General features: G+C 40.2%; 1 protein-coding gene across 3 annotated transcripts in view; it reads right to left on the reverse strand.

The window, feature by feature from the left end:
• The window catches only part of wscd2 (WSC domain containing 2), a 229,023-nt gene that overhangs the window by 46,853 nt on the left and 164,845 nt on the right, over positions 1-17,325 (reverse strand). For all 3 annotated transcript variants that reach the window (XM_061906562.1, XM_061906564.1, XM_061906563.1), the window contains 2 exons: positions 10,164-10,285; positions 9,917-10,091 (listed from right to left, as the gene is read on the reverse strand). In XM_061906562.1, the coding sequence (XP_061762546.1) occupies positions 9,917-10,091; positions 10,164-10,285 (297 nt within the window). The remainder of the gene's footprint in view (positions 1-9,916; positions 10,092-10,163; positions 10,286-17,325) is intronic.

Below are 17,325 nucleotides of genomic sequence, written 5' to 3' on the forward strand. Positions count from 1 at the left end.
GGGGGAAAATGCAAACTCCACACAGAAAGATCCGAGCCCAGGATTGAACCCAGGACCTTCGTATTGTGAGGCACACGTACTAACCCTTGTTCATTTATCATCATTCAAATATGACAATTATACAAATAAAAACAATTGTTAAAATGACACCACAGCCAACATTGAGGTATCATAACTACTAACTAAACCAATACGAACATAGTAGATTTAAGCATTTAAAATAGAACAAACAACAAATGTAGAAAAAAACATTTTTACAATGGAGTTCAGGGTGTGCATTGTTCATTCATCCATCCATTCCTTTTCTACCTCTTATTCCCTTTTGGGGTCGCGGGGGGCGCTGGCGCCTATCTCAGCTACAATCGGGCGGAAGGCGGGTTCATTCAACAAATTGCAATTGCTGCATGGAACTATAACTAAAAAGATGATGGTGAAGTTGACTTTAGTCTTTGCATCTTACCGTTTTGTTATTTCGTTGGTTGAGTGGATAATTTACAATGAAAGAAGATATGGTGGCGTCGATAATGCCGTCATTTGCTGCCAGCCACAACAGGATCAGCTGATTGCTTGACTGGAGTAGCGACAGTCAATCCAGACTGCGCTTATAGTCACCTGACACATCATCATTAAACAGTGCCACGTGTGACGTGGGTTACACTTGAATTATAAATGATGTGGCGGGCCACTTAAATGATGTGGCGAACTATATAAAATGATCTGGTGAGCCATGTGAATTTATATGATGAGCCATATAAACAAATGTGACGGGCCACATGTGGCGAAACGTATAAAGTGATGTGTCGAGCCATGTAAAATTACGTGGATAGTTGCATAAAATTAGGTGGCGAGCCAAATGAACTGGTGTGTCAGGCCACACAAATGATGTGGCAAACCATATAAAATTACGTGGTGAGTCATGTAAAATGATGTGGCGAGCCATATAAACTGATGTGACAGGCCACATAAATGATGTGGCAAACCATATAAATGATTTGGTGAGCCATGCAAAATGATAAAGCGGGCCATTATAATGATGTGGCTGCCCACATAAATGACGTGACGGGCCACATAAACGGGCTCTTGTGGCAGGCCACATAAATGATGTGGCAAACTATATAAAATGATCTGGCGAGCCATGTTAAATGACGTGGCAAGTCGTATAAATTGATGTAGCGAGCCATGTTAAGTGATGTTGCTAGCCAAATGAACTGGTGTGTCGGGCCACGTAAGTCATCTGGCGAATTATTTAAAATGATCTGGCAAGCCAAGTTAAATGATGTGGCAAGCCGTATAAAATGATGTGGCAGGCCATTAAAATGATGTGGCGGGCCATTAAAATGATGTTGCTAGCCAAATGAACTGGTGTGTCGGGCCACATAAGTGATGTGGCGAATCATTTAAAATGATCTGGCGAGCCATTTTAATGATGTGGCAAGCCGTATAAAATGATGTGGCAGGCCATTAAAATGATGTGGCGGGCCACGTAAACTGATGTGAGTGGCCACATAAATGATGTGGCGAGCCCTAAAAAATGATTTGGTCAGCCATGTAAAATGATGTGGCGAGCCATGTAAAATGATGTAGCGGGACATTAAAAGGATGTGGCGGGCCACATAAACTGGCTGTTGTGGCGGGCCACATAAATGGTGTGGCGACCCATATAAAATGATCTGGAGAGCCATGTTAAATGACGTGGCGAGTCGTATAAAAATGATGTGGTGGGTCATTAAAATTATGTGGCGGGCAACATAAACTGATGTGAGGGGCCACATAAACTGATGTGAGGGGCCGCATAATGATGTGGCGAGCTAAATGAACTGGTGTGTCCGGCCACGTAAATGATGTGGCGAAACACATAAAATGATGTGGCGAGCCATGTAAAATGATGTAGTGGGCCATTAAAATGTAGTGGCGGGCCACATAAATGGTGTGGCGACCCATATAAAATGATCTGGCGAGCCGTGTTAAATTATGCGGCGAGTCGTGTAAAAATGATATGGTGGGCCACGTAAAATAATGTGGCAGGCCATGTAGATGACGTGACAGACCACATAAAGGACGTGACCACCCATAAAAAATGGTCTGGCGAGACCTATAAAAAAATCTGGCGAGCCAAGTAAAATGATGTGGTGAGCCACGTAAAATAAAGTGGCAGGCCACATAGATGATGTGACGGGCCACATAAATGATGTGACCACCCATAAAAAATGGTCTGGCGAGCCATAAAAAATGACGTGGCGAGCCGTATAAAATGACGTGGTGGGCCACGTAAAATTATGTGGCAGGCCACATAGATTATGTGACGGGCCACATAAGGGATGTGACCAACCATAAAAAATGGTCTGGGGAGACCTATAAAAAAATCTGGCGAGCCATGTAAAATGATGTGGCGAGCCGTGTAAAATGACGTAGTGGGCCACATAAAATAATGTGGCAGGCCACATAGATGACGTGACGGGCCACATAAATGATGTGACCACCCATAAAAAATGGTCTGGCGAGCCATAAAAAATGGTCTGGCGAGCCATATAAAATGATCTGGCGAGCCATGTGAAATTATGTGGCGAGCCGTGTAAAATGACGTAGTGGGTCACGTAAAAGTATGTGGCAGGCCACATAGATGATGTGACGGGCCACATAAAGGATGTGACCAACCATAAAAAATGGTCTGGCGAGCCATATAAAATGATCTGGCGAACAATGTAAAATGATGTGGCGTGCCGTATAAAATGACGTGGTTGGCCACGTAAAATAATGTGGCAGGCCACATAGATGATGTGACGGGCCACATAAGGGATGTGACCACCCATAAAAAATGGTCTGGCGAGACCTATAAAAAAATCTGGCGAGCCATGTAAAATTATGTGGCGAGCCAAGTAAAATGACGTGGTGGGCCACATAAAATAATGTGGCAGGCCACATAAATGACGTGACGGGCCACATAAATGATGTGACCACCCATAAAAAAAATGGTCTGGCGATCCATGTAAAATGATGTGGTGAGCCGTATAAAATGTAGTGGTGGGCCAAATAAATTATGTGGCAGGCCACATAGATGATGTGACGGGCCACATAAAGGATGTGACCAACCATAAAAAATGGTCTGACGAGCCAGATAAAATGCTCTGGTGAGCCATGTAAAATGATGTGGCGAGCCGTGTAAAATGACATAGTGGGCCACGTGAAATAATGTGGCAGGCCACATAGATGACGTGACGGGCCAGATAAAATATGCGACCACCAATAAAAAAATGGTCTGGCGAGCCATATAAAATTATCTGGCGAGCCATGTAAAATGATGTGGCGAGCCGTATAAAATGTAGTGGTGGGCCAAATAAATTATGTGGCAGGCCACATAGATGATGTGACGGGCCACATAAAGGATGTGACCAACCATGAAAAATGGTCTGGCGAGCCAGATAAAATGCTCTGGTGAGCCATGTAAAATGATGTGGCGAGCCAAGTAAAATGACGTGGTGGGCCACGTAAAATAACGTGGCGGGCCACGTAGATGACGTGACGGGCCACATAAATGATGCGACCACCCATAAAAAAATGGTCTGGCGAGCCATATAAAATGATCTGGCGAGCCATGTAAAATGATGTGGCGAGCCGTATAAAATGTAGTGGTGGGCCAAATAAAATAATGTGGCAGGCCACATTGATGATGTGACGGGCCACATAAAGGATGTGACCACCCATAAAAAATGGTCTGGCGGGCCATGTAAAATGATGTGGTGACCTGTATAAACTAATGTAACGGGCCACAAGAAATTATATGGCGGGCCATTAAAATGATGTGTCAGGCCAGATCTGGCACCGGAGCCTTTAGTTTGACACCGGTGTCTAAAAAGTTACACAAAATATAATTGCTCAGCCACACTTTCTGGCATGATGTGACGTGACAAACTGATATTCAAGTATGTATTTTTGATAAACAAATTAGTTGTTGGAATATTTTGTTGCATGATCAAATAAAACTAAAGTCTAGAAGATATGCAGTTGCATGCAGTACATTCTTTTCTGTCAAAGCTGAACGTGCTCTATTGACACATAACATTTCCAGGCATTTGCGGGCCACAGAAATGACGTGGCTGGGTTACACAACGCAGTATCGCACGGCCACACTATCCGTTACATCTGCAGGAAATGGGCCACCATTTGATATACCAATACAATGTGATAAGAATATGTATTAATGTGGTTGTAGCTGGCAGTGGTGTAAAAATGCTCTGCATCATAATAAGATGATTTTGCACTTCTTCAGTATCTGAAAAAGGAAAGTGAAATACTAGCATCTCCACTCAGTGTGATGCATTGCAGTTAACACCACTGGAGACTCCAATCACAAAAAATACGAATGTAGCCAATTGAATACCTGTCAATCAAACTGACTGAGCATTATATTAAATTGTGATGCAGGCCCTGTATATGCTATATACTGTCCAGTGGTTATTAAGTACGTTCGACAAGAACATAGTATGTTACTATTCATTTTTTTTTCTTTGAGCTTAGTGGAAGAACAAGAAATGTACAAACTCATTTCCATATGAGTTGGGAAATTGTGATAGATGTAAATATCAACGGAAAACAATGAATTGCAAATCCTTTTCAACCCATATTTAGTTAAATGCACTACAAAGACAAGATATTTGATGTTCAAACTCATAAACTTTTTTTTTTTTTTGGCAAATAATAATTAACTTAGAATTTCATGGCTGCAACACATGCCAAAGTAGTTGGGAAAGGGCATGTTCACCACTGTGTTACATTACATTTTCTTTTAACAACACTCAATAAACGTTTGGAAACTGAGGAAACTAATTGTTGAAGCTTTGAAAGTGGAATTCTTTACCATTATTGCTTGATGTACAGCTTAAGTTGTCGTATTTTACGCTTCATTTTGCCCCACACATTTTTGATGGGAGACATGTCTGGACTGCAGGCGGTCCAGGAAAGTACCCGCATTCTTTTACTACGAAGCCACGTTGTTGTAACACGTGGCTTGGCATTGTTTTGCTGAAATAAGCAGGGGCATCCATGATAACGCTGCTTGGATGACAACAAATGTTGCTCCAAAACCTGTATGGACCTTTCAGCATTAAGGGTGCCTTCACAGATGTGTAAGTTACCCATGCCTTGGGCACTAATGCACCCCCATACCATCACAGATGCTGACTTTTGAACTTTGCGCCTATAACAGTCCGGATGGTTATTTTCCCCTTTGTTCCGGAGGACACCACGTCTACAGTTTCCAAATATAATTTGAAATGTGGACTCGTCAGACCACAGAACACTTTTCCACTTTGCATCAGTTCTTCTTAGATGAGCTCGGGCCCAGCGAAGCCGGCGGCGTTCCTCGGTGTTGTTGATAAATGGCATTCGCTTTGCATAGTAGAGTTTTAACTTGCATTTACAGATGTAGCGACCAACTGTAGTTACTGACAGTGGTTTTATTAAGTGTTCGTGAGCCCATGTGGTGATATCCTTTACACACTGATGTTTGTTTTTGATGCAGTACTACCTGAGGGATCAAAGGTCTGTATTATCATCGCTTACGTGCAGTGATTTCTCCACATTCTCTGAACCTTTTGATGATTTTACGGACCGTAGATGGTAAAATACCTAAATTCCTTTCAATAGCTCGTTGAGAAATGTTGTTCTAAAACTGTTCGACAATTTGCTCACAAATTGGTGACCCTCGCCCCATCCTTGTTTGTGAATTACTTAGCATTTCATGGAAGCTGCTTTTATACCCAATCATGGTACCCACCTGTTCCCAATTAGCCTGCACACCTGTGGGATGTTCCATATAAGTGTTTGATGAGCATTCCTCAACTTTATCAGTATTTATTGCCAACTTTCTTTGTCACGTGTTGCTGGCATCAAATTCTAAAGTTAATGATTACTTGCAAAAAAAAAATGTTTATCTCTTTGAACATCTAATATGTTGCCTTTGTAGCAAATTCAACTGAATATGGGTTGAAAATGATTTGCAAATCATTGTATACCGTTTATATTTACATCTAACACAATTTCCCAACTCATATGGAAACGGGGTTTGTAGGAATGACACAATGTTGGAATGTTGTGGCATATAAATTATTACAGAAAGAGGAAGGGAAAAGGTCAGAACAAATGTTTTGTGTTATTTTAGGGGGGAAACTGAGCAGCTTCTCCTTTTTTTTTTTGATGTCAGTGGAAAATCTTAAAAACAAAAACACACAATGGACACTCGAGAAAAGCAAACATTCTGTGGAACTGAACTCGAAGTTCTCCACACAGTGCAACTTAATTGTAGTGAGTGTGTTTTTTTTCCAGATCGTTTATTTTTGCTGAGCCAAGCGACTGCTGTCTTTTGCCCTGAGGAAACTTCGCCCACATGGGCGAATACAGGCTGACACTTGAGGCCAAGTGCTATGTGGGAATAACAACAAACGAATATCTTTCACATTTAGACATGAACACATAAAAAAAAAGGCACTCAGAGTCGAGGAGAGAGACATTTCACATTTGGATCGGCGCCAAATTGCACACCCACCCCCGACATTTTATCAAATCGTGCGATTAAGATTCATGCAATTTGCCCAAGTAATTAGGGGTCCTTGCACAACAAATCTGGAGAACCTCTTCAACGTTTTAGTTTGAGTGAATAAGCAAAGAAAAAAGTAACAAGCATGCTACTACATCACAGATTTAGTGCCAGTAGCATTGAAAAACAAGTTTTATATGTTTAATTGTGTTTCATTGTATCAATTAAACCAGTGTTTTTCAACCTTTTTTGAGCCAAGGCACATTTTTTTCATAAAAAAATACGGAAGCACACCAGAAGCAGAAAAGTTTAAAAAATTAAACTCCACAAGGCTGTCGTGCCTTATTTTGAGTTTGTTGTTGTTTCCCGTGTGTAGTGTTTTAGTTTCTGTCTTGCGCTGTAATTTTAGTTACCATTTCTGTTTCGTTGGTGTTGTCCTGTGTAGGGGTGCAACGGTACACAAAAATGTCGGTTCGGTACGTACCTCGGCTTAGAGGTCACGGTTCGGTTCATTTTCCGTACAGTAAGAAAACAACAAAATATGAATTTTTGGGGTTATTTATTTACCAAATTTGTAATGGCTATTTCCTTTTAACATTGGGAACACTATAATACTTCTGCCCATGTTAATCAACATTAAACTGCCTAAAGTTGTTGCTCAGATTAAATAAAATGACAACACTTTTCTTTCTTCTACATATGAAAAGTGCAACATTAAACAGTTTCAACTCAACTCATCATGCTTAATGTATTACAGCATTTGGGAAACCCGTAGTTAATTTGTACTATGTAAATGTTATATTTGTATCAACATGTGATAGCAGGGACCCTGCCATTCAAAACTAGGCTGCTACATTACTAATGATTAATGTAACTATAGCTGAAAAAATAGTACAATAGAAATAGGAGAGACTATTCATCCCTGAACACCATGGAGTTCATGTAGGCTTAATGATGCACTTACATTATTATATACACTATCACAGACAAAAACTCTTCATTTAACATCATGTCCTTTTTGCTGCTTCAACACAACTCAATCAACACAGAAAAATTTAAATAACAGACAGGGCTTTGCGGTCGTAACACACGCACACACACACACACGCATGCGCTCTGAATACGCACTGCTGATTGGCTCTTATTGGTCTGAATACACACTGCTGATTGGCTGTTACCGCTTTGCGTGTAACCAATCAGATGGTTGGGTGGGTGGGACAATGCTGGGTGCTGTGTACAGACAGACACAGAGGCAGAACGGAGCGGAGCGGCTTGTTAAGACTTTAGGATAAGCGCCTACTTAATATGTCCGTGTGAAAACTCGTACGGTACACCAGCGAACCAGACGGAAACCCCCGTACCGAAACGATTCCATACAAATACACGTACCGTTACACCCCTACTCATGTAGCAGTTTTACGCCTACCTTTGAGTGCTATTGCCCACATTTGCTTTGTTTTCGCCATCAAGACTATTTAAGTTGTGTGTACGCTATATTTTGTGGGGACATTGTTGATTGTCATGTCATGTATGGATGTACTTTGTGGACGCCGGCTCTGTTCCACACGCTGTAAGTTTTTGCTGTTGTCCAGCATTCTGTTTTTGTTTACTTTGTAGCTAGTTCAGTTTTACTTTTGTTTTGCATAGCCATCCCTTAATATACAGTAGAACAAACTCAAGCCAATTACATTGGGTGAGTGTGAAGCTGATGTTAGATGGCTCCTATAAAGTAAAAAAATATATATTTAGAAGGTCGCAATTTTTTTTTAATGTTCTGACTATGAAAATATCCATCCATCCATCCATTCTCTACCGCTTTTTCCCTTCGGGAGTGCGGGGGGCGCTGGAGCCTATCTCAGCTACAATCGGGCAGAAGGCTGGGTACACCCTGGACAAGTCACCACCTCATCGCAGGGTCAACACTGATAGACAGACGACATTCACACACTAGGGCCAATTTAGTGTTGCCAATCAACCTATCGCCAGGTGCATGTCTTTGGAGGTGGGAGGAAGCCGGAATACTCGGAGGGAACCCATGCAGTCACGGGGGGAGAATATGCAAACTCTACACAGAAAGATCCCTAGCGCAGGATCGAACGCAGAACCTTCATATCGTGAGGCAGACGCACTAACTCCCGTGCACCGTGCTGCCCCTATGAAAATATGTGATTTTTAAATTATATTCTGAATTTGCGGAAATTTGTTCGTAGTCATATCCATTAACCGGGATAAACGAGGGACTATCAAGACTTTATTAATAAATAAAATACAATAATGCGAACCATCACAGACGTTTCCTTATAAGCTTCTAGTACATGAAGGCATGCATTAAGTGAAGTGGTGTGCTCAGCATTTTGAATTGTTCACTCTTAATGCACCATTGCGCACTTACAATGGGGCAAAAAAGTATTTAGTCCGCCACCGATTGTGCAAGTTCTCCCACTTAAACTGATGACAGAGGTCTGTAATTTTCATCATAGGTACACTTCAACTGTGAGAGACAGAATGTGAAAAAAAATCCAGGAATTCACATTGTAGGAATTTTAAAGAATTTATTTGTAAATTATGGTGGAAAATAAGTATTTGCTCAACCATTCAAAGCTTTCACTGATGGAAGGAGGTTTTGGCTCAAAATCTCAAGATACATGGCCCCATTTATTCTTTCCTTAACACGGATCAATCGTCCTGTCCCCTTAGCAGAAAAACAGCCCCAAAGCATAATGTTTCAACCCCCATGCTTCACAGTAGGTATGGTGTTCTTGGAATGCAACTCAGTTTTCTTCTCCCTCCAAGCACGACGAGTTGATTTTATACCAAAAAGTTCTATTTTGGTTTCATCTGACCACATGACATTCTCCCAATCCTCTGCTGTATCATCCATGTATCCATTTTGGTATAAACTCAACTCATTGTGTCTGGAGGAAGAAAAATACTGAGTTGCATCCCAAGAACACCATACCTACTGTGAAGCATGGGGGTGGAAAAATCATGCTTTGGGGCTGTTTTTCTGCTAAGGGGACAGGACGATTGATCCGTGTTAAGGAAAGAATGAATGGGGCCATGTATCGTGAGATTTTGAGCCAAAACCTCCTATCAGTGAGAGCTTTGAATTGTTGACCAAATACTTATTTTCCACCATAATTTACAAATAAATTCTTAAAAATTCCTACAATGTGAATTCATGGATTTTTTTTCACATTCTGTCTCTCACAGTTGAAGTGTACCTATGATAAAAATTACAGACCTCTGTCATAATTTTAAGTGGGAGAACTTGCACAATCGGTGGCTGACTAAATACTTTTTTGCCCCGCTGTCCATGTCTGTTATTTATTGAAAACACAGGAAGCGGCTGTCTCACTTCCTACCTGACAGTACAAAATTTACCTTGCACCTGCGTCTGGTACACCACAAAGTACTCGTCATTGCCGCAGCTTTCAAACTCCTCGCCGAGGCAGCGGTGGAGACACATGCCCTCGTCCTCCGGCTCGTGGAGGGAGAAGAAGGGGGTCGGGAACCCGCAGTGGCATCGATCTCCAGCCAGGACGGCGAGAGATTTCTCCTGAAATACGGCGGGCATTAAACACTGAAGGCGGGCTGTCATGCGCAACCGATGGCAACAAATCCGCCTCACCTTCTCCGTGCACGTGTCGACACATTTGTCAACGGACATGTTTTGGATGGAGACGCTGAAAGGGAGCGCCAAAGTGACATTGTCCGGCCTGTGGAAACAGCCCTTGAAAATGGCGCTGCCGTCTGGAAAAGACAGGAAAAGCAGAATGGGGGATGAAAACAATATATCCTTCAGTTTTACGCTTCCTGAGCGCAGCCTCCATTCACGACCTCCATCCACTGACCCCTGATGAACAGCGCCTACTGGGATGCCGCCTCCAGTCTATTGAGGCCCTGACCCGTTTCTCTCCATTACTACTCCTGTTCCCGTAGTGTGTTGACGAACTTTAACCCCAAAACCTCATTCGGTTCTGATCGTTAGAATTAAACTCGAAAACAGGAGAGGCAAGCCGATTCTCTTTTATTTTAATTTTTTTTTACTGTAAACTTAATCACATTTGCTGGATTTTGCTACTTCCCTTAGACTTCCTTTTATTGTCATTCAAATTTGAACTTTACAGCACGGATAAGAACTAAATTCAATAAAAACATGTATCATTTAATTTTTTTTTTTTCATTTTAAGCATACAGCGGTGCTTTTATTTCCCACACTGCAAAAACTGAAATCTAAGTAAGATTAAATATCTCAAATAACGGAGATATTTGCTCTTTTTCTGTTTGATAAGATAATTATTCTCACTAAGAACCTTTACTTGTTTTAAGGGTTTTGGTCCTAAATGATCTCATTAAGATATTACAGCTTGTTGCTGAGATTTGATGACCTATATTGAGTAAAACATGCTTAAAACTAGAAAATATCAACTGTTGCAAAGCTGTGTCATCAACAATCAAAAGTATAAAACTAATTATTTAAAGTAATAATTTCTTATTTCAAGCATTAACAAAAAAATCATGACTTTGACACAATTTTGTCTCATATTAAAACACATGACAGCCAAATGTATTTTGCCGTTTTATTTTCAATGAAACAATAGAAAATACATACTCATATAGTAGTACAGTTGTTATTAGTGAGAGTATTCTTATTTTAAGGTATATTTGGGACCATTGAGGTTAGCTAATTTTACTTGTTTTGGAAAGTCTGGACAAGCCAAATTTTCTTCTCCTACTGGCAGATAATTTTGCTTAGTTCAAATAAAATACCACTAATTTTTGTATTTTTTTTCTTGTTTTTGAACACTGACTTTTTGCAGTGTAGACATATCACAACACCACTGACTACTACTCATGCAGACTACGTGAGAGCCAACAAATATAATACAATAATCACTTAATGTACAATGTCTGCCCTCACTGGGGTGGAAGTTAATATCTTCCAGTTTAGATGAAGAATTAATCATATTCCTCACGATTAAAAAAATGTGGGTGCAAACGATCATATTTTTGTGTATTTCTCGCCATCTCCAGGTCTAATTTGGCTGTCAAAGTTGACCAACTTCTTGGCTTATAGACTTAGACTTCCATTTATTGTCAATCAAATTTGAACTTTTGAACATTTTGTTGCATTAGCTTGTTGTAGTGCAGCACAAAAGCGCAATAAGGTGCAGATATAAATAAGTTATAGTTGAAGTTAAGTTAAAGTACCAATGATTGTCACACACACTCTAGGCGTGGCGAAATTTGTTCTCTGCACATGACCCATCCCCTTGTTCACCCCCTCTGCGGTGAGGGGAGCAGTGGGCAGCAGCGGTGCCACGCCTGGGAATCATTTGTGGTGATTTAACCCCCAATTCCAACTCTTAATGCTAAGTGCCAAGCAGGGAGGTAATGGGTCCCATTTTTATAGTCTAAGTAAATAAATAAATGACTGTACAGATAAACATATTGCACTTTTGCATATGCATTCACGTTTATGGATGTATGTTATAATGTCTTTATATTACAGCGAGTTAATCCGTTTTTTGGGGGGAATTGGCAAGGCAACTTGGCAAGGCAACTTTATTTATATATCACATTTACAACAATTTTTAAATTGAACCAAAGTGCTTTACAGGTTAAAAAGCATAGAGCAAAAAAACTAACAAAGAACATAAGCATTAAATGAGCTAAACAAGAAAGTGCAAAAGCAATACGGTAAAAGGGGTCGAATGAAAAGTAAAAAATTGCTAAATAAAAATAACAACAATAAAAGTGTGGCAAATTGAAAAAAATAAATAAAGCCGTGGGTGGTGGGGGAACTAGAAATGCAGTGGTTCTCAATCTTTTTTCGGTGATGTACCCCCTGTGAACATTTTTTTAATTCAAGTACCCCCTAATCAGAGCAAAGCATTTTTGGTTGAAAAAAAGAGATAAAGAAGTAAAATACAGCACTATGTCATCGGTTTCTGATTTATTAAATTGTATAACAGTGCAAAATATTGCTCATTTGTAGTGGTCTTTCTTGAACTATTTGGAAAAAAAAGATATAAAAATAACTAAAAACTTGTTGAAAAATAAACAAGTGATTCAATTATAAATAAAGATTTCTACACATAGAAGTAATCACCAGCTTAAAATGCCCTCTTTGGGTATTGTAATAGAGATCCATCTGGATTCCTGAACTTAATTCTAAACATTTCTTCACAAAAAAAATAAATCTTTAACATCAATATTTATGGAACATGTCCACAAAAAAATGTAGCTGTCAACACTGAATATTAAATTGTTGCATTTCTTTTCACAGTTTTTGAACTTACATTCATATTTTGTTGAAGTATAATTCAATAAATATATTTCTAAAGGATTTTTGAATTGTTGCTATTTTTAGAATATTTAAAAAAAAAAATCTCACGTACCCCTAGGCATACCTTCAAGTACCCCCAGGGGTACTTGAAGGTATGCCACTGGCCTAGTGGGCGGACTCAGCTCAGGTCAAAGGCCAGCGAGAAGAAGTAGGTCTTAAGAAGGGTTTTGAATTAAGGGGATTTTTATGATGTGTTCAAGAGTCTCATGGCCTGAGGGAAGAAGCTGTTACTGAACCTGAAGGTTCTGCTACGGAGGCTGCGGAAACTCTTTCTAGAGTCCAGCAGTGAAAACAGTCTTAGTTTCAAATCCTGCAGAGATGTCCTTCAAGGCCTCTTTAGTGTTGGTAGGGGAAAAAAGCGGAAGAGGGTGAAAATGGTTCAAAGTTGAAGAGTGAGCACATTTGCTGACATGCAGGCTGTTTGCATGCCATTCAAACACTTGTCAACATTTATATTCAAGGTGAAAGTAGTTTTGACACTGTAAGACGCAGCAAGAATAAACTCATGTCTTTGTCTGCAGTGATCAATCCTATAAGGGTTTAAATTCATAGTTTTGAGACCTAGTCATGTGACTCCATCTAATGTTTTATTTATCTTTAACCTTTTTATTTCACTGAAGCTACATTTTTAATGTCATCCCCATGTTTCTGCCTTTGCCCCCTCTATCGTATATCTTTTCTTCGTCACCCATACGCTTTTGAAACCATTCCAGGATGGATTTTTTTTGTGCACTGTTGGTTTGCGCAATGCGCATACGAGCCCCATGCAAAGATGTCACATAAATCCGGCCTGGAGGGATGAATAATAGAGCAATAATGTAAATACGTGGATGACAAATCGTCAAAGCAGAGCTTTGATAACGGATGGTCTTGAAGAAAGCGGAAGAATTCTAACAAAACATATGCTCCATGTGTTCTAAGAAAAAGGTGACGATTCATCAACTTTTACGGTGGAGATACACAAATCACGTGAGCGTAATGATTTGCTAAGCAGCCACCTCGACACATTATTATTTCTTCTCCATTTTTCCCTACTGTGGCTCACATGAGCAACACGGGTCAGAGGTGACGAACATGCAGCTGACTAAGCAGCAGGAAAAAGCAGAATTGAAAATAGTAAACAAACAGAAATGATGTGTGCGTGGTAACAGCACAAAACAGTCTTGCAAATTAGAATTCGTAACAAGCATAACATTGTTGCATGATGTAATAGTGTCAAACATTTTTTGTATTTTGTGATAAATTATATTATTTTGTAGTAACATGATGCGGGTGCTGCACTTGTTTTGACTAAAACGTAATGACCGGGTGAATTATGTAATAAACCAGGAGTATGAAAGCATATGTAATATTTCCATGTAAAGTCATCATTAAATGGCCCTGATATGTCAAAAGCCATTAATAAATCATATTCTATTTTTGGCCAATGACAAATACCCATCCATCCATCTTCTTCTGCTTATCCGAGGTCGGGTAGCGGGGGCAGCAGCCTAAGCAGGGAAGCCCAGACTTTCCTCTCCCCAGCCACTTCGTCTAGCTCTTCCCGGGGGATCCCGAGGCATTCCCGGGGGATCCCGAGGCGTTCCCAGGCCAGCCGGGAGACATAGTCTTCCCAACGTGTCCTGGGTCTTCCCCGTGGCCTCCTACCGGTTGGACGTGCCCTAAACACCTCCCTCGGGAGGCGTTCGGGTGGCATCCTGACCAGATGCCCGAACCACTTCATCTGGCTCCTCAATGACAAATAAAAAAATCAGACTAAAGGTCTCGGGGATATAAAAGGCCCCCACTTATAAAAGTGTTAAAAAGAAGTCATATCAGTCATACCAATTTTTGAGCAAATACATGTAGTGCATTCAAGTTTATGCTCCTGGATGACATTCTGACAATAAAATTGCATTTGTGTAAAAATATAAGAGTCTATTTTAAAGGTATTTTTAAATTATGCAAGTGAGTAATAACCTGTGATTAATCACGGTTAATACAAATTCAAAGCTGTGATTAATCTGATAAAAAAAAAAATCATTTGACAGCACTACTATAAATATAATGAGCATCTTGAAGGGGACCTATAATGAATTTCATGTTTTCTGACTCATAAATGTTGTAACTCATGTTAATCAATGCCAAAGCATCAAATCATAAGGTTCGTACAGTTTAGTGTGAGCTTTGGCTGCCTCTGTTTGCGGGGATTTGCAGTTTGGCTGTGTTGCAAGCACTTATTTACAACTTAAGTCAATGTTTTTAAAGCTTTACATGGACTGGAAAATCTTTATATCTCGGACCTCATCCAAATTTACACTCCTGTGCGCGTTCTGAGGTCCAAGAGCCAGCTCGAGCTCGTGGTGCCCAAGACCAGACTTAAAACCAGGGGGAGACAGGGTCTTCTCTGTGGTCGGGCTCTAAGCTCTGGAACACTTTCCATATTCGAAGTGCTCCCAAAGTGGAGTGCTTTAAGTCTCGTCTTAAGACCCACTTTTATTCTGTGGGTTTCAACACTACGTGAGTTGTGTGGTCCTGTGTGTTTTCTGTTTTTTTTTTTTTTCTATTTATTGTTTTAATTGTTTTAAGCCTTTAAAATCATTTTTAATCATATTTATTTTTATATTGATTTTATTTTTTATTCAGTCATTGGTGGAGCTAAGGGTGTTTGAATATTGTTTTTAATATTGTTGTGCAGCACTTTGGAAATATTTATGTTGTTTAAATGTGCTATACAAATAAAATAGATTGGATTGGATATGTCAGCTTAAAGGGGAGGAGCTCCTCCTTCCTCCTTCAGGCCATAAGGAAACACCCAAAAATATTATCCTTCATCTAATCTTGACATGCGGTGCTTGCTAAAAACAACTGTTTTTATCATAGTCTATATATGCGGGTGTACATAATGTTGTGACCAGGTGAATCTATTTAATGTTAATTTAGTTTTGTTTTTGACTGTGTGAGGAAAACTAGTTGCAGTGATGACTTCAACATATGTATTTAAACAGTGTGCATTTTCAAAATATAAATTGTGATACTTTTGGAGCGAGTGGAGCAGATTTCGTTGGCAATTTTGGTGCTTGGGTGAAATGGAACTCCTTAGAACAGGGGTGCCCACACTTTTTCTGCAGGCGAGCTACTTTTCAATTGGCCAACTCGAGGGGATTTACCTCATTTATATATATCATTTATATTTATTTATTTATGAAAGAGGCATTTTTGTAAACAAGTTAAATGTGTTTAATGATAATACAAGCATGTGTAACACATATAGATGTCTTTCTTTCACGAAGACAAGAATATAAGTTGGTGTATTACCTGATTCTGACGACTTGCATTGATTGGAATCAGACAGTAATGATGATAACGCCCACATTTTCAAATGGAGGAGAAAAAAAGTTGTCCTTTCTGTACAATGCCACATGAAAGTGGTTGGTTTTTGGCATCTAATTCATCCAGCTTCCATACATTTTACAAGAAAAACATTGGCGGCAAATTCCGTAGCTTGCTTGATTGACATTCACGGCACCCGAGGGTCTTGTGAGATGACGCTGGCTGTTGCCAGTTCATTATTATGAAAAAATGACAGAGAGGAAGGCGAGAAACACTTTTTATTTCAACAGACTTTCGCGCCGTCCCTTCCGTCAAAACTCTAAAAGCCGACTGCACATTTCCTATCTTCACAATAAAAGCCCTGCTTCATGCTGCCTGGGCTAACAAAAAATGAGTCTCGGAAAGCTGGCGTGCACAAGTGATGTGCACGCCAACTTTCTGAGGGATCGCTTGTGCACGGTAGTTTTCCGAGACTCTGTATTTAGTTAGCGCAGGCAGCATGAAGCAGGGCTTTTATTGTGAAGATAGGAAATGTGCAGTCGGCCTTTAGAGTTTTGACGGAAGGTACGGCGCGAGAGTCTGTTGAAATAAAAAGTGTTTCTCGCCTTCCTCTCTGTCATATTTTCATAATAATGATCTTGCAGCAGCCAGCGTCATCTCACAAGACCCTCCGGTACCGTGAATGTCATTTAAGTGACGTCTTGGTGAAGATTGATGATCACTAATTTTTAGGTCTATTTTTTTTAAAAGCCTGGCTGGAGATCGACTGACACACCCCCCGCAGTCGACTGGTAGCTCGCGATCGACGTAATGGGCATCCCTGTCTTAGAAGTTAATAGCTTTGGCATTTGTTATCCAAACATGCGCACACAAATGACTCTCGCTAGTTTTAATGGTGTTAGGATGTGCCAGGTGCGGAGAATGACAGCGGAAACATACACCATGTTAAAGGGGAACATTATCACAATTTCTGAAGGGTTAAAACTGATAAAAATCAGTTCCCAGTGGCTTATTTTATTTTTCGAAGTTTTTCTCAAAATTTTACCCATCACGCAATATCCCGAAAAACGGCTTCGAAGTGCCTGATTTAACCGTCGTTATATCCACCCGGCCATTATCCTGTGATGTC

Source organism: Nerophis ophidion, linkage group LG07 (genome assembly GCF_033978795.1).
Source record: "Nerophis ophidion isolate RoL-2023_Sa linkage group LG07, RoL_Noph_v1.0, whole genome shotgun sequence".
In the NCBI taxonomy this organism is placed as follows: domain Eukaryota; kingdom Metazoa; phylum Chordata; class Actinopteri; order Syngnathiformes; family Syngnathidae; genus Nerophis; species Nerophis ophidion.